Source organism: Engystomops pustulosus, chromosome 4, assembly GCF_040894005.1.
Source record: "Engystomops pustulosus chromosome 4, aEngPut4.maternal, whole genome shotgun sequence".
In the NCBI taxonomy this organism is placed as follows: Eukaryota; Metazoa; Chordata; class Amphibia; order Anura; family Leptodactylidae; genus Engystomops; species Engystomops pustulosus.
The window spans coordinates 148,242,661-148,268,726 of record NC_092414.1 but is presented as its reverse complement, the minus strand read 5'-3'; the positions used below and the strand labels follow the sequence as shown (position 1 = coordinate 148,268,726).

Here is a 26,066-nt window from a genome sequence, read left to right as displayed (position 1 = left end):
AAATATATATTTGCTATGCGGTCTGGCAGCTCTCCATGGTTTGTAGAAGCCTTTGATGTTGTAAAATGTGCAGATTCAACATGTTTTTGATGTATTCAGGATCCCAGCCACATGTATTGCTCAGATAACCAGCAGGAGTGATGAATATGTTTTATTTTACAATCCCCTCCAATTGTGCTATCTTATCTGAACAGTCCAGCACACTGGGATGGTTGTGTTTCTTTTAGAAAGGTCACACCTTTGTGGACTAAAATTTATTTCTTAAGATTTGAATAGTGAATCTCAAGTGTTTTGGATTGCTCCCCTCAACTCAATATATGACTAGCAGTATAAGACATCATATACAACATGCCTGTTATAATGCACAAGTCTTGAGAAAGGGAAATAGATAACGAAAAGATGCTGTTATATGTGAAATTATCTATTAACGACTGTATATTGCTAGCAGGGGCAAATATGTGGTTATGGAGCTAAAACTCCATGTTCAAAATTCTACATTCAGCATAAAAGAAGCATAAAATATAGTAAATGAATCAACTAGATATCTAAAATCTAATGTAGAAAAATTTTATTGAATTTTATTGAATTATAGATTCAAAAAAGATCAATATGTCGTTAATTACGGGATCAATGTGCATCCAACTATCAGAGCAAAAGGGCTGTAGGAATCCAGAACTTACTCTGGTGGATGCATGATAATGAAATGAAAATAGGTTAAATGGAATCTACTTACTGAAGTGGAGTCCTAGATGTGGAGTCCTTATAGCTGCATTGTGCCTAAACACTTTTTTATATTATATTAGTATGCAGATTACCTGCAGAGGCTACTCGGGGCACCGATATTTCTCTGTGAACTTATGGGGCCCTGCAGAGCTGCCTCCCTGCACACTTATGCGTGAATGTAGAGGAAGGAGGCCAGCAGCTTCTGCACATGTGCAGAGCTCCCCATGAATCTGCCAGTGCACCTGTAGCCACTGTGCCTGCACGGGCTGTGCCGCCTTGTTCACAAGCGGCATGGACATGCACGGTTACTTGGAGAGTATAACCCCAGTTAGTTTACAGAGCCTATTACACACCTGAGTGGCCTTTTCATTTTTTTGGTCATTGAAAAACGGATGCGACACCGGTGTGACTCGTGAGTCGTTAAAAACAGATGAAAAAGCTATTTTTTACAGCCAAGAGTCGGTTTGGTCATGTGAATATAGGTTAAAGCTGAGGGGGGTTTCGGTGGGCCTTGTAACCAGTGTTTTAATATGATGAGCATATGTATAATTATTATTATTTACTATAATAATTGTGTATAATTATTATTAGTGGTTAGCGTTACAGCCTTGCAGCACTGGGGACCTAGGTTCTAGTCCAAGGTCAACAACTGAAAAGAAATTGTATGTTCTCTCCGTGCTTGGGTTTCCTCCGGGTCCTCTGATTTCCTCCCGCACTCCAAAAACATACTGGTGGGTTGATTAGATTGTGATCCCCATTGGGGACAGGGACTGAATTGGCAAACTCTGTGCAGCGCTACGTAATCTGTGGGTGCTATATAAATAAAGGAGTTATAATATTATTACAGGCGGTCCCCTACTTAAGAACACTGGACTTACATACGACCCCTAGTTACAAACGGACCTCTGGATATTGGTAATTTATTGTACTTTAGTCCTAGGCTACAATGATCAGCTGTAACAGTTATCAAATGTGTCTGTAATGAAGCTTTATTGTTAATATTGATTCTAATGACAACCCAACATTTTTAAAATCCAATTGTCACAGAGACCAAAAAAGTTCTGGCTGGGATTACAATGATAAAATATACAATTCCGACTTACATACAAACTCAACTTAAGAACAAACCTACAGACCCTATCTTGTATGTAACCCGGGGACTGCCTGTATAGTAAATCTCATAGTAACATACCTGGCAAACACTGGATTAAGTTGCAGCTGCCATTCTGAAGCCTGTAGTTCCTTTTGCATTTCTGACAACTATTAGCATTAGAGCAAATGTCACAGTTCAGTGGACATGACTCACAGCTGTAGGTATCAAGCTCTGGATAATAGCCCCGTGGACAGTGTACTTTGCAGCGACTGCGATGGAGGAAACGCTCAGTTCCATCTTCATCTTAAAAATGAAAATACAATAAAATAATGTTTGTATAAGTCATTATATTAAAAATGATTGCCTATTTTGAATCAAAACACAGTCTATCATGTTTTGCAGTACATATATGAAGTATTATTTTAAGTTGCATTGCTATGCAAATGCCTCAAAATTTTTAGGTGTAAAAAGGACGCCTGTCATCAGGTCTGTGTCACTATTTCTCTCACCTCTACCTGTTGGAGCAGCTGACAAGGATTCCATCCCAACCTTTATCTAGTCAATTCATACATTAATCATTCTAAAATCATAATTTCATTATTATGTAAATGAGGCTGGTCACATGGTTAGAGGCAGTGATGTCACCCCTGTTACCCCTCTCCTCCCCCTGCTCATGTCTGTGTGTAATGTATAGTAAACCATTACTAGTGTCTGTGCTTTATCTGCTGACATGCTCTGTCCTCCTAATACACATGTGTGAGACACAGACATCAGCTACACAAGTACCTGACATGTTCTGCTATGTTCTGACATAGCTGCCTGCATAGTGGCCGCCAGCACCAGGAAGCACATGGAGGAGCTAGTACACCATTATACCTTACATCATTATACAGGCTGTCAGTCAAGCAGTGGGGGATGTGGCTGTGTCTCCCACTCATGAATAAGATGGACAGCTTGAATAAGATAATGACTCAATGGACATCTCACAGGTCCTTTGCATAGAGCTTTAGGACCTCGTTGCTTAAGTTTTCAGGCATGTAGAGGGACAACGACAGGATAGGGACAATGCTTTCTAATGGCAGTTTATGAAAATATATTTAGTTTAGGGGTTAATTCACCTGCCGGGTTCTCTTTAAAGTTAGAAATATTATCAGTCACTGTAATATATCTGGAGAAGTATAACAGTCTAATCTAGCCTTGCACTGTCTTCTGAGCTCCATTCACACCATGTTTTAGCATTCAGTTGTAAGAATATGTTAGGCAGATTCCTAATGTGTCCTTACAACAATGGGCTACAACATATCAGACTGTATACTTATACAGTAGGATATGTCATCCAGCTCCTTCTTCTCCCTGAAAGTGGACAGGGGTGTGAACATCTACAGCAGCTGGTGAGGTCACTCTCTGCTCTGTTTACTTCCCAGGCTAAGGTCAGTCATGTGCCAAAGTCCCTGCTGTATTTAAAATACATTTTCAGTCAAAATAAATTGCTACAAGATTATCCTGTAAATTTTGAACAAATACCCTACATCCCTGTTAGAATTTCACATAATAAGTGACTTGTGTGTAGCCCATGACACAGCGTTACAAGCAACACACTGTGGAAAGATCAACATATTGCTATTGGCTTTATACACATTTACTTTTCCATAAAACCTCTTTTACTTACGTCATGATACCTCCCTTTAAAGGCTGTGTTCACACTCTCAACTTTACCTATATATTTAACTTGTGTCAGTGTTCTGTGAGTTGTTTTTAACCCATCACCTAGTACCAGTGAGTAAAAAAGTAAGAGAATATAATGGGAACAATGTTTTATAGATCTGTCTGTTGTGATCATTATCATTCCTTAGGTTGATAATTTTTTATGTTTTGTGAAAAATGTCACACAGACAGTTGTACATTTTGATGTAGTTATTGTTAAAATGCATCAAGGTTGTCTCATATAATAGTGCATGTAAAGAATTTGTATATTCTCCAATAGCTCTACTTGTGAACATTATCCCATTGGCATCCAGTTCAGCTATAGTTGGTTCGGGCCAGCTGGTATACATACCAAGCAAACTGGACCCTGAGCACAGGCCTTTAGGTTCACAGTTCTCAAAGTGAAACAATAGAGAGAAAAATTTAAAAAAAAATCTCTAATACTAATGTCAAAATTCACATTTTTTTCAAATAGTATACAAAAGAATTATGGTACTTTGGCTGAATAAATCTCCTACCATTTCTACAAGATTCTATTTGAATTTTCATAATCTTGGCAAATTCTGAGCAAATGGTTGCATCTTAAGCTCCACCCCCTTTTTAGGCCTCACCCCTTTCCATTTAAGCCTTCTCCTTGTCATACAAGGCAAAAAAGTGTCTATAAAACACATACCGCTATAAGTGTACTGCGCAGAATTTAGGTCAAAATGAGAAATGATATGCAGCACTGAGCTTAGTAAATCTGGTATCCTGTAATGTGTCTATGGGCTTTTTATGTCTCAAGGTGGAGCATTTTAGTTGTTAATAATCTCCATTTGCCTAATAGATGAGCTCAAAGTATATACCAGGGTTGAGCAAATGCTAAATCTCCAAAAACAAAGCTCTAGGTCTTATTTTATTTTTGCAGTGTACATTGTGAGATAATGGAACCCTTAAACGTTCTATGTCAGTAACATGAATTACTAAAACTTATTAGACAAATTCTATCATAATGAAAATACAAAACAAAACTGCACCACAAGAAGAAATGAAATAGTCCCGCCAGCCACTAAATACTGTTGTTCACTTACCTATCCCACACTGGGTGCATTCATATGGCTCCTGCCCACTGCATTCCTCACAGCTAGAATGGCAGTCCACACACTGAGCATTAAGTGCAAACTGACCATTAGGACACAGCATGGCTGCCTGAAGGCCACAGCCATACATAAGGAGCAGCACAGAGCTGTAGGCTATCGCTGCTCTCAGCTCCATTTCTACCTGTAGTGTCCCTCCGCAAAGTGTCTGCTGTCCTACAGGTGCACCCTGACAATGGGAACACAGAAAGATTTTCCTTGAAAGAAATACAGCATGAAATAAGAGTCACAGACTAGTCAAACCGGTTTGTTTCCACTTCCCTGCAAGGGTCAGATCAAATTCCAGAATTATTCAGGGAAAAAAATGCGGTCAGGAAAAGAGGCCCTTGTTTTAGCTGCAGATCCACTGATCTACCTGTAATAGTGTGAGGGCTGTACTTGTTGTATGTATTTGTTCTAAAGGTGGCTGATCCAGATGGATTACTCATACAGACTTTGGCAGTGTACCCAAACACCATCTAGTTATCCGCAGGGATCCCTGTTAAAAATGGATTGGGAGGATTTTCTACATTTAACTTTTTTTAAAAAGTATATACACTAAACATACATCTTGTTGTCCAGTTTCAAATAAAAAAACATAATAAAAGAAGGCATATCGATCTGCAGTTTGTGTCCAAAAACATCTGATGTTCCTGATGATTTTTGTATGTGAAGTTAAGTTCTGTAATATATAAAGACTTGCAGGGTGTACTAAAGTACAAGCAAAAGAGTTAAAAGGGAGTAGGAGATCACTAAACACTGCTGAATTTAAATAGTTCTCCGGGAATGATTCTTTAGGACTTGTACACCAGTTTTCTGAGATACAAGCCCTAAAATAATCATAGTTAATAATTCCTTTATTTATATACCGCACACAGATTACATAGCGCTACACAGAATATGCCAAATTGGTCCCTGTCCCCAATGGGGCTCACAATCTAATCAAGCGTTGGAGTGTTGGAGCGTGTGAGGAAACCTATGGACCCGGAGGAAACCCACACAAACATGGAGAGAACATAAAAACACTTTGCAGATGTTGACCTTGGGACAACATCTGCAAAGAGTTGGTATGTTTTTTTATTTGAAACAGCTCCTTGTGAACCTACAGGAAGCATCCCCATCGTGCTACATCCATGTGTTCCTGCCCTGCGCCTTTGCACTAGGTATAGCTTGCGCCTATATATATAGCACTACGCCTGGCACAAAATTGAATGCCAGTGCAGCTGTCTGCCATTGATATTAGGATGCCAGAGCCTCCTGATATATCCGGAGGCGTGGGGTGGGTTTTCATCATATGCTGGGGAACAAAGCCAGGGTATGATAAATTCTCCCTTATTGGTTCAGAACAGATGTATTTTGAATGCTGTAATTCCAGGCAAATATTTTTTGTCCCTGTGTCAATATGATTTTCAAAACTGTGGGAATAAGGATTACAAATAAAACTTCATGCAGACACCTTACAAATGACAATTGCATCCTTGGGTTAAAGTTCAGTAAGGTCCCAGTGTAGAGATAGGACCGTTTGTAACAAGGAGTTGTCTTTAAATCTTTCAAAGCAATTTTAAGATTGCTTTTTCATCGCATGTTGTACTTCATTTTAGTGGTAAATTTTGGCTAATAAGTTTTGCGTTTATTTAGAAAAAGAAATTAAAAATTATGAATTTTTTGAAAGATTTGCCATTTTCAAAATTGAAAATTGTCTCATTTTCAGGCAGATAGTTTTACCACCTAAATTAGTTGCTGAATAACATTTCCCATATATCTGCTTTATAGTTTGATTATTTTTTTTTTTAATCTGGATAATTTATTTTGATGTCATACAGCTTCCAAATTGTCCAAATCTGTTTTCTGTATTTTCAAGGAGATTTCACAATTTTTGGGGATCATTATTGTTTTTAATGAAATATTAGAAACACCCTATATTTCAACACATTTTCAAATCTGCACAGCTTTTTTTAATGAAATATTAGAAACACCCTATATCAACACATTTTCAAATCTTAAACAGCTTTAAGGAATATTGTTAACCCCTTGAGATCTTCATAGTAAGTAAATCAAAATGGAAAGGAAATTTAGAATGCTCCAGTTTTGTCCGTAATACAATCATTTAGCCCTAAAATTTACAAGTACACAAAGGATAAAAAGAGAAAACCCACTTAAAATGTATCATGCAATTACTCCAGAGTACAGAAACACCCCACATGTGGACATTATTTATTGTAGGGGTGCACAGAGAGGCGCAGAAGTGAAGGAGAGCCATGCATTAGCCATAGAATTTAGTGGTTTTTATTTGTTTCAAGGTGCAATTTTTTGCGCTATAAAATATTTTTTTTCCATTAATGTTGCTAAGCGAAGGCTTATTATTTGTGGGCTGAAATTCATTTTTCAGTGGTACTATTTTGGGGTGGATATGCCCTCTTGCTAAAAATGTATAAACTTTTTTTGTGGGATATCATCAACACTGCAATTGATTTTTGTTCCCCATGTACAGTAATATGTTAAATTTATTCAACGGTTCACTACGATTACCGCAATACCAAATTACTATATTTTTGCTTAAGTTTTATTTTTTATTTTTGGTCTATATAGCTGAATGAGAGCTTGTTTTTTGAGGAACATATTGTGCTTTACAACAGTAATATTTTTGTATTGATACATTTTTTAATAACTTTTTATTGCATTTTTTGTGGGACAATAAAGGTTAAAATCATAAATTTTGGTATTTTTTTATTATTTTTTTACAGCGTTCATTGTGCAGGTATAATAATTATTTTGTTTTATTGTACGTGTCATTACAGACGTGGCGATACAACATATGTGGGGTTTGTATGGTGAGTTTCACTTTTTTTTATTGTATATGTAAGTGTAATATGTAACAGGGGTTCCAGGGGTTAACTTATTAGTTTACTTTTATTTAAAACTTTTTTGTACTTTTGGATGAAAATTGTTTGAATGCTTGTTCATTATAATACCCTGCCATACTGTTGGATTGCAGGGTATTAGCATTGTCAGCCTTAAATAATTATATTATTTAATTAATTTGTCCCAGACCGCCCCCAGTGATGAAAGACCTCAGCGGGTGTGGGTCCCAAGTCTGTTGCGATGTCTTTCGATGTTGCTGCAGTTTTCTTCTGCTCCCGTGCTAATCAGAGAAGGACCGGGTCTCTGGCTTACAGCAAGAGCAGGAAACTCTAGGGAGAAGGGAGATGCGATTTATTACTACGCTGAAGTAGCACGATGCACAGAGGAAAAGAGCTAACACTGCTGCCGGCAATACAGACTAAGCAGTCACGTGGCCACCGGGTGTGTAGGGGTTTATTTAATCAGTCCCATAACCAGATCTAATCAGACCCAGTCCCTCTCTAATCCAACATCTTCCTCCCACAAGGGGTCATTTCCCCCCGTAACTGGAGCTCTTACAGATCCCCCAGTTACAGGGGAAAATAAAAATGAACAAAAATTGAAATTTAAAAAATGTGGGGTCTTTTATGACCTCATGGGGGACATAAAAAGTTAAAACACATGCACGCATATTACATATAGATACATATAAATAAACATTTAAATATTTAAATATTAATATTCCACAATAAAACTTAAAAAAACATCCATCATGTCACACACTAGGGAATTGATTTATAATATTCATTTTGAGCTCATTTGAAAACTGCAAAAAATATAAACTATACACTACAAAAATGTATATATTTCTCTCCAATTTTTGTAACATCACACCCCCCAAAAAAACTAAGAATGAAAAAGGTCTCTTAACTTTTTTTTTTTAACTATCCCTATGTGTCACAAAAATAGTTCAGCTAATACTTTTCGGTATTGCACAAAAAAAAATATGTTAAGACCCTTAACTCCTTAACGACGCGTGACATATTAATGTGTTTGGACATATTACGGGTGTTTGGAGAGGACTCACAGGCTGAGCCGTCTCCATAACCGGTAAGTGTTTGCTGCATATTGCAGCAAACACCCACCAATAACACCCGCAATGGGTGCTAGCACCCAAGGTAGGTGTTAATACCAACTGCATTACAAACCTGGCAGCGTGTGGGCGCCACCATGTAGGTTTAGATCGTCACTTCCCGTGACGTCATGGGGGAGCTGTTATCTATTGCTATGACAGCCTTGTGTCAAATAAAGACCCCAGGCTGTCATGTTTCACACTATGTATTACAATGTGCGATTAGCACATCATAATAGACAATGTAGAAAATCTTCATGTACTGCCATACTGAAGTATTGTATTATATGGTAGAATCAATCAGACAGAACCTAAGCTTTAGGTACCCTAGAGCAGTGATTTTCAACCAGTGTGCCGTGGCACACTAGTGTGCCGCGACACATGGTCGGGTGTGCCGCGGGGAAAGTTCCCAAAACTATGGTGCCCCCTGTGTTTTGTTTCCCGGCAATGCGCAGCGATGCGCAGTCACGGCTTCTAACAATGTAGGAGACGTGTACAATAACACATGCACAAGCTTTGAACCCCGCACGACAAAATAACGTCACCAAGGCCGCCGCATCATCCTGAGAGCGGAGAGACTCCCGCATTTGGCCACCGCCAAGGTAATGCCCACCAATAATGCTGACTATATGAGCTTTTGCCTGAGTATATGAACTGTTGGCAGAATACTCAGCATATGAGCTGGTACTTGTAGTACTCCAGCAGTATACTGCATATAACAATGAGAGATTTAAAATGAGAAATACTATAGTCATGAGGCTGGAGTACTACAAGTACCAGCTCATATGCTGAGTATATGAGCCTCATGGCGATAGTACTTCTCATTGTACCCCTTTATTTTGCAGTATATGAGCTACATAATAATCAGCACCATATACTAAAAACAGGGAGAAACTGAGAACTGTTGGGGAAGAGCTTTGTGTGTGTCTTTCCACCATTCCTGCCAGGATATCCCTTTTGTGTTTATCGAAACAGGCCCAGGTTTCACACTGAGTAAAATAAATTGACTGTTTTTGTGTCATTTTGTGCTATTTTGGTTTGTGGTGTGCCCCAGGATTTTCTAAGTATAAAAAGTGTGCCGCGGCTCAAAGAAGGTTGAAAATCACTGCCCTAGAGGGTCTGATAATGCAACAGTGGAATCTGTTGTATGTTGTTGCTTATATGAACTTATATTTTCCTAATTTTAAGACCCACTAAGAACCAGATATTTTTATAATGTCCTGATACACAAAAAAACACAGAAGTCAAATAGAGTGTAGAGGATTTTCTTTTCTCGTGCCAGTGTCTACCTGTGCTTGTTGGAATAGCACTAACCCATTTTAGCTCTGCAGCCAGAAAAGCTATTGATTTACATTTAAATGTCCTTCTCTACGAGTAGTCAGGCAAGGGAGGGGAGTAATCACATCAAGAAAGAATGTTATACAGTATCTGATGAATTGGACTTGCACAAAGGGGCCGCTGAAGCATAATAGTCTTTCACTGTTCCTCATTTCAGATTACAAAGGCCTCCTGTAAAGCTCAGTTAAGTCATAGAAGTTACAGCTCCTGTCAGAAGAGCTAAGACTGGAAGATATTCCTTGACAATCTGTGAAGGAAAATGCAGTGTTACAAATCACCCAGAATATTTATTTCATTATATTACTTTAGATTTATACATGCAGTAGTTTCAATCCAACATGTTATGGTCTGAGATCGTTGTCAACCCCTTTACGCCAGAATTGAGTGTGTTTCATTTCATGAAATCAAAACAATCCATTCCATAGATCACAATGGAGTGTATGAATTCATAGGACTGCTCTAGAAATAGCTATACTACTGTAAATCTGCAGGAAGTAAATATTCTCTACAGTTCACAACCAAATTACTTGTCTATTCATGGCCCAAAAAATGAAAAGAAAACTAGAAAAATGGTATTCATTGCCACACTATAATAGTGTGTGAGTACACCATTTCTACACCAGTAATGCTGTAGATCATTATCATATGTCATTTAGTGATTACTGGTATACATCAACACGCCCCAACAATACTAGACTTTTCATTTTCACAAATTAAAATTTTCAGATGGAATAGGTTTAGTGTATACAGTATTTCTTACATCCAGTATAAAAATAAGTGTTCTTTGTCAGGGCAGGTTCTCCGACAATTTCTGTATGGCCACAATAAAGCATTAACCAGCCATTAGTGCGCTACCTCCCCTGTCTATATGTTCAGTCTCCTTTTCTCCTTCTTTCAGTTATCCATCTCGGCTACAGCATGTTTATGCATCAGCAAATCTATACAACCCTGCTGTACAGATGCATTACTGTACAGGAGATTGTCTCTGCGGGAGACATTCAGGCCTGCTGTAGAATATGTATGTGACCTTGGTTGTTCTTTCAGATGTTTCTGTCTTTTTCATGTTGTCCGGTCTGTACTTTTCTATCCTTGAAATTGTTATATCTCCTTAACTCTTTTATTTTCAGTAGTTTGCAGCCATTTTCTTGATATTTTATTGACGCAGATGTGTCTTATTGTCAAAATCTAGTTGTCTAGTTCCTTTTTTGTCTTTTTTGTTTTAGGTGGATTCTCCTTGTGTTAAATTGCACCTGTGTCTGTTAGTCTAACATTGCTCCCTGATGTGGAGGATGCAAGCTTTTTTAAAAAGTCAGTTTTTTTTTTGCAAAAAAGCTGTCTGATTAATCTCCCCCTTACTTTATATAATGCTGTTGTTATATGTTGGTATATGTGTTAGGTTGTCTGCATATTGCAGCCAAATGACTGTTTACTGGCAGTTTTTTTCAATTTAAAAATAAAAATGTCTTTAAAAAAAAAAGGAATTACAAACAGCAAATTTGTCCATTTGTCAAAATTTGCACAACTTTTGATGTCTAAATAAAGATTTTTAGATTAAAAAAATGTTTTTTTAAAATGCATTTTTTTCAACCTAACATTTTTTTCAAGGTGGTAAAGTTAGACAAATCAGTGCTGCCTAGCATTTGCAACTTTTTTGCAACTTTTGCAAATACATCTTACTTTAGACTAAACACCACGACTAAAATAAGCCTGCATCCCATTGAGCACAGCCCACCCCACCGATCTCCACCTATTTCCTGATCTTCCCCCAGTTTCCATCCCAGGTGCAGCACATGGTCATTTAATTGCACATAGCCTTACTATATTTTAGAAGGAGCTAACTAAGCTTTATTGTTAATTCTGGTTCTGATGACAATCCAACATTTTTAAAATCCAATCGTCACAGGGACCAAAAAAATTTTGGCTGGGGTTTCAATTATAAAATTTACAGTTCTGACCTACACACAAATTCAACTTAAGAAGAAACCTACAGAACCTATCTTGTACGTAACCCGGGGACACCACGGCTAAAATAAGCAAGCATCGCATTGAGCACCGCTCACCCCACCGATCTCCACCCGGCCAGAAACTTCCCCCAGTTTCCAGCCCAGGTGCAGCACATGGTCATTTGCACATAGCCTTACTATATTTTAGAAAGAGCTAATTAACCTCTGCTTAGAGTGGAGCATGATCATCTAAGCAGACTTAATGTATTGTATGTAATGTATGCCATAAAAACTCTGATTATAATATTGGTACCTTTGTACATCAATTAGCTATAAACACATGTAATTAATATCCGAATCCAGTTGTTTCCTCTTTTTGGATGTTCCATTTCAGTCTCCCATTATTTAGATTGTGTGATGATTGTAATCAAGCCAAATGGCTTCATTTCGCCAGATATCAGTACGTGAACACGGCAGGTGTGCCCATCAAACAGAATGAGGTCTGAAGAAACACAAGTTCCATAAAGCTGATTAAAGCCTCATTTATTAACATAGTTATACTGTAATTTGTGTTTAAAGATTCAATCCAGTATGCTTCTTTTAATGCCAGACTGCTAGCAAGTCTTCACAATGTATTATGTATGCTTACAAGAATGAACTCTTGTTTTAATGTAATAATGTTCAGAAAGGCAAGAATGCAAGTTAGAAACTGCTAAAATAGTTACATTTTCTAACTTAACCCCTTAAAGGAAATCAACCATGGAAAATAACAAAAAAAGGCTAGAAATACTCACTTCTGCTCCTCTTCACCTTGATCCCGGGGCAGTCCATTGCTAGTCTTGAGACCCTGGAATTATCTAGAAAACAAATTTATAATTAGTAGCACGAAGATTCTTCACACATATTGTTCTTCACATACTATTGTGAAGAACACCTTTCCGCACTAATGTCTTCTGATAAGTTAGCAGGTGTATGGAAATATCTGCAATGTGTTCTTCACTGTGTTCACTGTGTTCTTCACTTAAATGATCCTGTGTTCACTGTGTTCTTCACTGTGTTCTTCACTTAAATGATCCTTAAGTGAAAGCTCGTTCTCGAGCAGGTGAAATACTTCTTCGAGCAACGAGCCGTTTCGAGTACGCTAACGCTCATCTCTAATCACAATTAGTGGTCACAGATGCGCTGATGTGATAATTCCAGTTTATGACATAAAGATTCCATTGCTGAAGACTCCATAATAACTGCTGTGCCCAGTGCCATTTTGTGCTAGAGGATCTTTAGCTTGATTACCTACAAAATACCTACATTGATGCAATATGGAGGTTCTAGCAGGGATGCCCCATCAGCCCAGAGCCCAGAACTGGATAACCACTGCATCTCCTCAAGGGGTTGTCTGCCTCAGACGTGGAGCTGCAATTTATTCTAAATTTGGTGAGAGATATTTATTGTCAGTAACCGTCGAAGCCCAGAGTAAGGGCGATACTTCAGCCATGGGTTCTCTAGAGGGGGTAATTTTCCTCTGCTGAGTGCTGATGGGCAACTCTAAATTAGTCTGGGGTCTGCCATGGGGTTGGGATTATTTCCATTGACTTGTGTTTTGTGGTTTATTCTGGTTTGATTCATTTTGCCTGCGAATCAGGTTCCATGCAAGGTCCATACACATAAGATATCACATCGACATATAGTCCAATAGGGAACAAAGTCCAATAACTGCTGCTTTGGATGCATCTGCCCAAATGGGAGAAAGCCATACTGTACAGTGATCATGTGTACACACATCCCTGGGGTAACAAGGCTTAAAGCAATAACTCAATGGTTGGTTGTCATGGGCAACACAAACATATTTTCTTTTAGATACATAAAGTAGGTTTCAACACAAGCAAAAACATATAAAACAAACACTTTTGTTACATCTTTGTCAGTCTCCCTCAGTTCGTATTGTAAGGTTGAGGAGATGATGAACTTCTATCTGGTTCACTTAGATATCATTCTGAATAGTGCTCTAGTGGCTCGGCTGATGATTTTATCTGTCATGCCTGGTTCTCTACACACTTGAGTAGCAATGGTTTAGATTTCCTGACACTCAAAGCGCTGGCCCTTCCACCTTGTGTAAGGTTTTTACTTTCATAAATATCCTGCAGGTAGGGCCAGGGCAAAGGGTAGGCAGCCAAAGGTGATTGCCTAGGGTACCACCTCTACACTGGTCTGGGAAGGAGGGCACAAATGAAGTAGAGAGAAAAAAATATTTAAATATAATTTTGAATCATGCTGGCGCACCTAATGAGGGTACAGCAGTACCACCCATTTCCATGAACAATAGCAGAGAAGTGAACAGCAGCACAGTCACAGTTTTTAAGCACTGTCCTGCTGTCACGGGCAGTTGGGAGAATGTCCCGTGGTGTCCCTCCTGGTCCTTTCCCCAACACACTAGAGCTGCAGACCAGGAAGTGGGATCAGTTCCTCCTGCCTCCACACATCTCTTCTTTTGCTCATTAGCAGAGACGTGTGGAGGTAGCTCTTCCCCTGGTTTGCCCCACCCCATCCTCTTAGTCATCTCAGAGCCCACTACAAGAGAAGCAGCTTGGGAACAAGGGAAAGGTAAGTATCAAAGTTTTTTTCTTGTTTAATACCCAGGAACAGGGGAGGACGGGGCCACAATATGGGAGAGGTGGAGGACGGGGGAGGAAGCAGGAGTACAGAAAGTTAGGGCATTATAAGTATGGGGAGTTGCTGAGCTACATTAGGAGGTATTATATAGGTCCCTGGGGGTTTGGCCACAGGAATGGGGCATTATACTATGTCTAGGCCATTAATCTCAATGTTATACTATGGCAGAAAGTGAGGCAAGGGTGTGACAATGGGTGTGGTTTAGGAAAAAAAGGGGGGGTCTTTATGTCCCTCTTTCTCTAGTCCAAAAGTTGGGGGGTATGGCCTATCACAGCTGAAGTTTTGTCTGTGACAGCTTTGGTGGTAGGCCAGACAGAGCTGTAACCTGCTGTGCTTTCCTCCTGCTCTGTGAGCTCCCCTCACCCGACCTATAGAGAGTTGTGATGCAATCGGTACAGATAGGGATGGGGTGGGGTGAGCTGTGCAGTGAGTTGTAAAAGAACTTGCTAGAGCTGCTATATGCGCTTCCTATCAGAATGACTGCTGCCCAACTGTTCAAAAGATTAAGCTGACTGTAATCCTGAAAAGTACAGTGAGTAAGTATATATGTTTGTGTCTCCATTATACATATATGTGTATGTGTATGTTTATACTACTCATATGTGTGTGTCTTGTTTGTATGTGTGTCCGTAGTATATGTTTATGTGTGTGTCACTGTAATATACATAAGTCATATGTGTGTATATAACTGTGAGGTGTGTGTGTATGTATCTATGTATACATGTGTATTTCCTTAAAATGATGGTAAACAAAAGACCTTCCAGCACCATTTCTTTCTATTGGCTTGCGTGTATGCTAGTCCTTCCATTATAGTTCCATTGTATATAATGGCCAAAATAGCGCTTCAACACGTTATTTTTGTCTTTATAAATAATACAAAAAATGCAGTAACCACCAGTAAAAGGTGGTGTGAACTTGGCCTTACATGCTGATATTAACAGTCAATTTACAATGATAGATTTTGTAGGAAGAAGCAATGTGGACAAGTTATTTAAACTGAGCAAGAGGGGACACAGAGAAAATTTGCTCTTCTCATTAGATTGTGAAGTTGGCTTGAATTTATTGTAAGCCAAATATATGTAAAATCTGAGGGGGGACACAATTTGCTTAACCTGCCTAGCATCTTGTCCCGGCCTATGAGTGCCCCTTAAAGGGAACCTACCATCACAAATCTACCTTAAAAGGGCTATCCTCACGTTGTATTGATCCACCTACCACCCGATCTACCTTTATAGGTAGATTCGTGGTGGTAGGTTCCCTTTAAAGTCTCTTTGCTAGCTCAATGTCTGTTCTGCTGCTTTTTTACTTATGTACTTCTGGTTTTCGATTTGTGGCTCATGTTCTTCACTATTACTTGTATTTGCGATTTTGTGCCTGATTTGTTATCCAAGTTGTGACCCAGACTGTTGACCTTTCTTTTGTTTGTTTGTTTTGTTTCGTGTCGTGTCCAAACTTTGGCATAAGGAGGGACTGTCTTCATGTTTGTCCCATGTCACCTAGGGTATACTGATGTATACTGACAGGGATGTTGGGAGGCTATTTTATTAGGTAGGGTTCACTGTCTTGTCTGTCATTGCCAGAGTCCAGTGTCACCATTTACAAATTTGTTATTTACAATTTTAAAAGCATGAAGTGTTCACGTTTATGAAAAAAGCAATGCTTATATGACTACATTGGCATGCCCTTGCTCATACCTAGACATGCAAGTGGTATATGTAGAATACATTGTGGAAGGCAAGTGGTGTTTTACTCCTACAACCACCACATGACCTGCTGACAGTGACCATGACATGACCAATCACATTGCTCATTTTCATCTTGGACCATTGCCTTACTCTGATAGAATGGAGAGGAAGGTAGCATTATTTATTTTTATCACAAACCATCTTGTAGCTAGGGAAGCAGTGCACGGGTAACTAGGAGGGGGTAAGGCAGTTATTTTTACTATTTTCCATTAATCTGTAATTTTAGAGATATTTCAGTTTTTATTTTGATACAAATAATTGTGTTGCTGCACCTGTTTTCTTCTTTATATGATTTATTTTTGACAGTCATTGTTTAAAGTGGAATTTCTGGGCAACAGCAGGCAGAACAGAAAAATAAAAATACAGCAGCCACTAAATTACCAATTGGAGAGTAAATAAGATTAAAATGCTTGTGTATCACTGAAAGTAAAACGAACGAAAAAACAAGGGAGAAAAGAGCCAAAGGACGCTCGATTAGTCAAAAAGTGTTCCTCTTTGAGAGGCTGTTGCAGCCCTGCAGTAAGGTATGCATCACAGGTTATGACATTTTCCAGCCAAATCACCTTTAAATAAACCACAAGGATAGATACACTACAAATGCAACTGATGAAGGATCCGTTCCGGCTCTGAAACGCGTATTGCTGGCCATTTTAATTTTAAGTTCATGTTTGTAAACAAGTTTTTACTTTAGATAAAAATCATTTTTGAAACTGGATGTGACAGCACCGGATCCTTGATGGGAATACGGGAGTATCCAATTGATACCAAGATTGGAATACTTTACTGAATGTAAAACAATACAAAAGAGACTTGTACAAAGGGAATGTAAAAGCTAAAAACATTATAGACTATTAATCCTACTCTCATTGTTTGAGAACAGAGGAGAAAATAGATAGCTCTGTCCGTAACATGTCTGGCTCATCATTAGTACCCAGTACAGTACATAATATTACCAAGTTCCAGGACATATTGTACAAAACAGTTGCCTATCCTTTATCAAAACTCTGTGCTGAATAAAATTCTCAAACAAGTTGTTTCTTTTGTGTCTATTATCTTCAAACACATTTTCCAACCATAGGTCCGCTTGGTTCCAACATAGCAGTAGCTATTGTTGTGGGGGTAAATTCACAATATAAAATAAAACATTTTCTTTGCTGGGAATCTCTTAAATATGAATCTTAGTTGCATGTCTCTGTAGAAAGAAATCAATAAATTCAGATAGTCCACTGGTAAGTAAAATTTTCCCTGAAAGAAAGGGGTGTTCTGGTGGTTTTACTGAACTTTTATGGACCTTTGGCAAGTAATATTTTACATGAATACATGGTATTTTTATATTTAACCCTTTAACGACCCATGACGTAATAGCAGGTCATGTGCCAGCTGCGGATGCATGGAGAGGGCTGAGCCCTCTCTATATCCGGTAAGTCTCTATACTTACCAGTAACACCTGCAATCGGTGCAAATACCGATTATGGGTGTCATTCCATCCATCGTGGCCGACAAAGCTGCCGGCCGCCCATGCGCCGCCATCTTGGTGAAGATCGTTGCTCCCCGTGATGTCATCTGGGAGCGGCTATCAGATGCCATAACAGCCTTTGATCTTCCGAATACCCGAGGCTGTCTCGTTTTAACCCATTCATTACAATGTGCGATTTGCACATTGGGGCTTATTTACTAAGGGTCCTCGCACGCACTTTCGTTGGACTTTCGAAATTCATTAAAAAGTGATCAGAAGGTCATACAGTTCTAAAATTAGAAGCATTGAAAATGTCATCAAAAGTCACCAAAAAATGACACCACCCACAGCTCCTACACCAAAGTATGAAAAAGTTATTAGCGCCAGAAGATGGCAAAATCTAAAAAAAAAATTGTACAGGAGGTAGTAATTTTTGTAAATGTATGAAAACATTATAAAACCAATACAAATTTGTTATCCCCGTGATCACACCAACCCAAAGAATAAAGTAAATATGTCATTTGGGGCACACAGTGAAAGCCGTAAAATCCAAGCTCACACGAAAACATTGGAAATGCATTTTTTCACCAGTTTCACTGCATTTGGATTTTTTTTCCCACTTCTGAGTACACGTCATTGAATATTAAATACCATCACTATGAAGTGTAATTTGTTACGCAGAAAACAAGCCACCACATGTAAAAAGAAAAAAGTTGTAGATTGTTGATGGTGGGGAGTGAAAATGGAAATGAAAAAACAAAAAAGGGCCAGGTCGTTAAGGAGTTAAATAATTAAATTCTTTACTATTAATGATATCCAAATTTTTTCTCTATCCAACATCTCTTGTAGTTCTTTCTTATATATGTCAAAGGGGTTACATTTCAATTTCTTCTAAGTTTTTGGTTCATTCAGGAGCCTCTCCATTTCTGTTTCATAATCTTTTATTTAATACCACAACCCCTCCCCCCTTTATCCACAGACTTTAATATTACATTCCTATTCTCCCTTCGTTCTTTTAAGGCTGTTCTTTCACCCCTCGTCAAGTTGTCTCTGAACCTATTATTGGGTAGTTTTTGTGTATGCACAGGGCTATATTCCTGATATGAGTCAATAATAGGAGTATAATTGGAGGTGGAAGCACAGAAAATCAATAATGTTTTTGGAGAAATAATATGGGCAAACATAGAAACATTGAATATATTCAACAAATAAAACAATGTAGAGAAGAAATAAAATGCTCACGGATGAGCACTAATGGATGAATGCGCTATTTTACACATTAGGAATTTTTTAGCATAATAGGGGCAGGTGGGTGTATACATTTGCGATAGAATCTCACATTTAAAGAGATACTTATATATAGAGTTTAAATAAACTAATTAAATACATAGGGTATGGTTCGTGGGTTAAACTTGCATGCTAAATGGCTGAAAAGTTTTTGTGCATCTTTAAAGTTTTTGTGTATTTCCAAATAACAGCGTAGCTGTGTTGTTACAGCTTACCAGTTTTGGCACCTGAAAGGTTAATTGTGTAAGAATTAAAACTTAATATACAAACGTACAAGAAAAGATATGTACTGCAACAAGTATAAATTTATGATATTTCCAGAGGTCTTTTTCATGAGTTTTAAAAAAAGGTTTATTTATATAAATCTATGTGATAACTGAGTATGGAATAAAAGCAATTTTTATCTCTACACCTGAGCAATCTCGCGATATTGTATATCTTTCCTCGTATAGAAGCCCTAACTGGAGTGTAGCAAAGAGTTTGTTGGAAGTCAGTGCAGGAAGAATCGGAGGAGCACAGAGGAGAGGGTGCCCCATCTATATTGCGTCTCCAAAATTCACTGTATGTTAAGGACTTACCACATCTTCAATTAGTGAACCCAATTTGGGCAGATTTATTGGTCTGTTTAGAGTAGTACTCTAAAATGTCTTGCAGCATATTTAGCAAGGGTCTTGTAATACTAGTGCAACATGAAAGAAGTGTCCCTGAAAACAACTATCATAGATATTAACTCTTTAAATCAAAGGCTGAAGTCCGGGTTCGTGGACAAGAACTGGCAATGGTCAGCATAGAACTAAACATTGCGGTTCAGGTTCTCTCTTTAATACAGTAATGGTGGCATTAACTAAGCCAACTAATAGGAGGTGCAAAGTTAGACTCTCACAGTACCTAGATTTATCATTCAGCATCAGACACAATGGGGGTCATTTACTAAGGGCCTGATTCGCGTTTTCCCGACGTGTTACCCGAATATTTCCGATTTGCGCCGATTGTACCTGAATTGCCCCGGGATTGTGGCGCACGCGATCGGATTGTGGCGCATCGGCGCCGGCATGCGCGCGACAGAAATCGGGGGGCGTGGCCGAACGAAAACCCGACGTATTCGGAAAAACCGCCGCATTTAAAAACCGAAAAAGTGTCGCTTGGGGAGCGCTTACCTTCACCTGGTCCGAGGTGGTGCATTCCGGCGCGTTGAGATGATTTTCAGCGCAGCAGCGCCACCTGGTGGACGGCGGAGGAACTACCTTCATAAATCCCGGCTGGACCCGAATCCAGAGCAGAGAACGCGCCGCTGGATCGCGAATGGGCCGGGTAAGTAAATCTGCCCCAATGATCACAGCCGCCATCATGGGGGTCATGTGGGAATGTGTTCTTTTCAGGTTGTTTTGTTCTACATTCTGGTCTTGTTCTACACTGGTTGCCTTCAGTCAGGTGAGGTACTGAGGAATGACCTTTATGATGAGTACTGATCTGCTGACCTGTTTGATGCCCTCCTCATAAAATAAGAGCAGGTGAAGGGAGTTCTTGGAGAGCAATCAACATCTTATATCTAGAGACACAAGTTCTTTTCTATATGAAAAATTATTATCTTTAGTAAATTTCAAAATATTGTAATAATAATGTAGTTAAATGAAACAATAGGAGTGAGGGCCTTCCTCTCAGGAGCTTACAATTTATAAAACAATTCTTGTTGTTTTTACTCCTGTGCAGGGCAAATAATAATCTATAAAAGGATAGTCTTTGTCATTATCAAAAATGTTTTACCGTCATTATCAAAAACATTTTGTGTATAAAATGTAGGATTTTTAAAATTTACATTTAAATGTTTGATTATAGCATTCATTATAATATTTCTGTAATGATATAGATGTTCTTATGCTTCCATTTCTTCCTCTTTTTTTTTTTCTCAATAGCATAGTAATTAAATACAGCGGAGGCACAGTACCTTTCCAGCGTGGGTCGTGACTCACGAGTAGAGATAGTATAACATCGCAAACTCCTTATCCTGGGGCTGCGTTCGTTCGGACACTCAAGGTCCCGCGGTTGTTTCCTGTGTCGGGTAAGATCTCTCCGCTCGGAAACCGAGCTCCTCCACAGCTTGTTCCGCTTTCTTCCTATTCCCGCCAGCTAAACTCTCAGGAAAAAGAAGAGAGATCGCGATGGTGCAGCAAGTTTCAAAGGTATTAAAATTCTTTAATTCTCAATCAATATACTCACAAAAACAGGTAACTAAAAAGGCCTTGTATAAAAATGCACGCTCAGTATGAACCTGCCCGACTCTGAGTTTCGCCTATAATGGCTTCTTCCGGGGCTTACCGACGTGCAGACTTTCAACGTATTTATATAAAACAGGTGCATTCATGATAGTTAACCCCTTATAGTACATTCATGATAATTAACCCCTTATGTCCCCATTCTTGAGGACACTACAGACAGAGAAAATCAATGTTATTCATTCTACAAATTGATGTCAAAATTAAAAGTGAGGTTCATGCAGCAGGGAACAAAAAGAATCAATGTTACTCTTTCTACAAGTTGAAGTCTAGATAAAAGCATAATTAAATGGAGACACTATATTGGAAGAGGAGCTTTCATAAAAAACATTTAATCTCAAAATCAGCGTTAAGACCTAGCGGGACCAGGGTTTTTAACAAGAAGAACCAGAAGGATTCCCTCTGACTCATCTTTTTCGCTAGATCTTCGCCCCTCCAGTGTGGAGACATTTGTTCTAAACTAAAGAAAATAGTCCCCTTTGGGGTTTTTTTGGTGGTGAAGTGCATAATGTGCAGATAATGAATGATCTAACTTCCATTTTTTAATATTTTTGAAGTGTTCATTCACTCGTGTTGTCAACTTCCTTATTGTCCTCCCTACGTATTTCAGGACACAAGGACAAACGATCATGTAGATAACTGTACTAGAATCACAAGTGGCAAAATTTTAATGTCATTTGTTACAGAGCGATCGGATGACATGAAATTGTAAATACCACCAGTGCGTGTACCCCCTACACACTTTGTGCGCTGTATCTGTAGGGTGAGCATGAGTGTTGATACTGCCATGTACTATGTGATCCTTTCGATTCTTGGACCTCCGGTGAACAATTTTTGGTTCAGTAAGTAAATGACCTATAACTGGATCATGCTTCAAAATGTGCCAATTTCGTTTAATAATTCTCCGTATGTGATGTGAATCTCTGGTGTAATCAGTGTGATAAAAGGTACAGTGATTGTATTTCATTCATCCTCCACTTCTTCATTCTTATTTGAATTTCTCTGTTTATTTTTATTACTATATTGTATCTCATTCTCTTTATCTTGTGTCCTGCTCTCTTCCTCCAATTTCCTCTGTGCATTGTGGAGATCTTCAATTTTATAATTTCTCTCTTGAAATCTCTCTTTTAATAATATATATTGTATATCAAAATCTTCTTTCTTTGTACAATTTCATTTGATTCGTCGAAATTATCCTTTAGGGATGTTTCTCAGCCAAGTACCATGTTCAATAAAACTTTTGCAGTCGGTCTCCATAAAGTAAGTTTTGGTGTATATATTATTATTCTCTTAATCATCTAATAATTCTTGAGTACGCTGCCATAAAATGACCACATCGTCTATATACCTTTTGTACAACTTTTGTCACTCACTAAACCGATTATGATAAATGTACTGATTCTCCCAAGGAGCCATGTATAAATTTGCATAGCAAGGGGCAAACTTTTCCCCCAACGCCGTTCCTGAAGTTTGAAGGAAATATAATCCATCAAACCAAAAATTATTTTTTTGTAGACCAAACTTTATTAGATCCTTGACAAATTGCTTTTGCTCCTCTAAGCTACAGTCATCTTTTTCCAAAAATGTTGCTACTGCCGCTATTCCCTGTTGATGCAGCATACACGTATATAATGAAGTGACATAGTACGGTATCTTGATTCACTGTGATGTCCTTAATGATCTCCAAAAAAGCTCCCGAGTCTTTTAAGTAGGCAGGGGTATTACACACATAGGGCTGCAGAAACTTGTCTACATACTGTGATGTTCTATTTGACACTGAGTAAATCCCTGCCACTATCGGGCATCCTGGTGGGATGTTCTATTTTTATGTAGTTTCGGCAAAAAAAAAATTATCAGTATTTTTGGGAATCCGATATTGAGGAAATCGTATTCTCTATTATCAATAATGCCTTTCTTTTTTGCTTCATTGAGAATGATCCTTAATTCACTTTTATACTTCTCAGTAGGGTTATTTTTTAGTTTTAAATAAGTGGAACGATCTGATAGGATTCTGATAATTTCCCCCATGTAGTACTCTTTATCCATAATAACCCCCCCCCTTATCTGTGTTTTGAAACACAATTCAAATGCAATGAGGAGACGATTGGTCCAATCGCACATGCGTTTCCACTGAAATGCACTCAATCGGGAATGAACACCACTTGTTCATCTAAAGACATCTAATATACACATCTAATATGTTTGGACGGGTTACAAGGTCATTTCCAAACAATCATAAGGCTATCTGCACAGGCTTGATAATGCCTTCACAGAGAGGGAAAAACGTCGCTTTCTTATTATGGTGGAATAAAGAAATACTTTTTAAGGAGTGCTGCTTCACAACTGTATTTTTATGAATGTCTGGTTTTTTGGCCACTTTTGTTCAGTCTGACATCCGTTTTTCATTCATTCTCATGATCTTTTAACTTTTCTACTTTTTCAACAAGTCATAACGGCAAAATAACTTGACAACTAACATTTACCGAATGTTTGCTTTATGTTGACATGTTTTTTTTATGCCCCCTCTCATTTTTGTAGGATGCTATGAGACTTAGAATTTTAGGTACAATTTCTCACATTTTCATAAAAAAAAGTGAAGTCATACTTTTGAGGGACCTGCTCAGCTTTCGAGTCACTTTGAGAGTCCTAATTTATACTATAATTAACATATAAAATCCTAAATTACCCCGTTATAGAAACTACACTACTCAATGTATGTAAAACAACTTTTCTGAAGTTTGTTAACCCTTTAATTGTTTTACAGGGGTTAAAACAAAATTAGGTGCAATTTGGGAATGTATTTTTTTTGGCTGGATAAATGAATGAACCTTTTCCCAGTAAGTCAATACCCCATAACCTGCTATATGGGCACACACCAGGGCATTGAAGGGAAGGTACGCCATTCAGAGCAGATTTGCATTGACACTTTTAAAAGGCTATATAATCTTTTTATTTTTTTTCGGGCACTTTGGACATAAAAGGGCTTATTTTCTGTGAGACTAGATGCACTTTACAAATACTTCATTTTAGCTTATTGATGATATTTTATTAACTCTTGAATTTATGGAGGAAAAGAAAATTGGCAATTCGGGTTTCCTATTTGCATTTTTTTTGGGCCATTCACCATAATATATAAAATATGTTATCTTTATTCTATAGATCACTATAATTACAGTGATACCCATATATTGTTACAATTTTCCTAATGAAAAACTAATATAGAGAAAATATCATTTGTTTTCGTATCGCCATCTTTTCGGAGTCATAACTTTTTTTAGTTGACAGAGCTGATTTAGGGCTTATTTTTTACGTGATGAGTTGTTTTTTTTCAGTGGTACCATTTTGGCACACATAACATTTTTTCATCACAAATATGTGGGTTTTTTTGTGAATTTGTTTAATTTTATTTGAAAAAAACGTTAAGAACTTTTTCTTTCTTAAAAGTTGGCTTTAACAAGTGATCCTTTGATCTGTTGTTCAAGCTCGTATTTACCTGACACAGTGTAATAGAGATTTATTACACAGTGTTAGGTAACACACTAAGAATGCTGCTGACCGTGACTACTTCAATTATCAGAAAGGGGATAAAAACAAACCGAATGATGCCCATATTATGTAGAGTTATGGTATTTTCTGTTCTGAAGCCGCTTGTCAGAAAAATTTTTCTCACCAGCTATGAAGTGGGCAGAGACTGATTTATTCCTATACCTGCCCTGAAACTGAGTCAAATTAACTCTTCCCACAGTTCCCTGAAACCTTGTGTTTAATATTAATAATAATTCCTTATTTATATAGTGCACAAAGATTACGCAGCACTGCACAAAGCATGTCACATTGGTCCCTGTCCCCATGAGGCTCACAATCTAAACAACCTAACAGTATGATTTGGAGTGTGAGAGAAAAGTGGAGTACCCGGAGGAAACCCACGCAAACATGGAGAGAACATACAAACTCTTTGCAGATGTTAATCTGGGTGGGATTCAAACCCAGGACCCCAGCGCTGCAAGGCAGAAGTGCTACTCACTCAGCCACCGTGCCCTCCCAGCATCAAATCCAGTAAGATTCATACAAGTAAATCCAATGGACACTGAATAGTATACATAGAGGATGTATATGCTGACAAGCATGGAAGCTTTCATATGACGTTACATGATGCATGTAATAAATAGTAGATATTATCAGTGAAACATCATGAGGTGCAAAGAGAGACAGAGAAAGCTCTGCATAATCATAGACTGAGATGTAGGAACTGATTTTGAAGAGATGAGATCTTTTACCTCACTATTCTGTGTAGGAGACTCCTGTATCCACAGAGCAACACACTAAGCTATACACACACACAGAGCACTGTCACATGACCTGCCACTCCTCCCTCCTGTTTTAGGAGGCTTCCCCTGCTCTCTGTGAGTCCATACATCCCAAGAGCTGTTTATTTGTAACAAAAAAAATATCACTTGTAGAACACATTAAAAACAGTTCTTCCATGGAGTAGATATTCAATATCTATATCAATTTTATCCAAAGGTCACACTATGAGAAATACAAAATATCCAAGAGCTACATCTCAGATAATTCAGGTGGCATGTTTAATAGTTAAGTTTATGACTGTACCATTAGAACTTGTCTGACTTCAAGTCTTAAAGCCTGGCTCCAGAACAAACACTTTTTCCCTTTCTGCAACTCTCTTCTAATTGCAGAGGGCATATCAGAAGTGCAGAGCATGGGGGATTTTTCATTGCCTTACACATT

At 38.2% G+C, this 26,066-nt stretch overlaps 1 protein-coding gene across 1 annotated transcript in view; it reads right to left on the bottom strand.

Annotated features, from left to right (window-relative positions):
* LOC140127395 (cysteine repeat modular protein 2-like) overlaps nt 1–4,939 on the bottom strand; it is a 74,258-nt gene extending 69,319 nt beyond the window's left edge. The window contains exons 1-2 of the mRNA XM_072148031.1: nt 4,591–4,939; nt 1,916–2,119 (exon numbers count right to left, since the gene is read on the bottom strand). Coding sequence (XP_072004132.1) covers nt 1,916–2,119; nt 4,591–4,774 — 388 coding nt within the window. The 5' untranslated portion in view covers nt 4,775–4,939. The remainder of the gene's footprint in view (nt 1–1,915; nt 2,120–4,590) is intronic.
* Between the last annotated feature and the right edge of the window lie 21,127 nt (nt 4,940–26,066).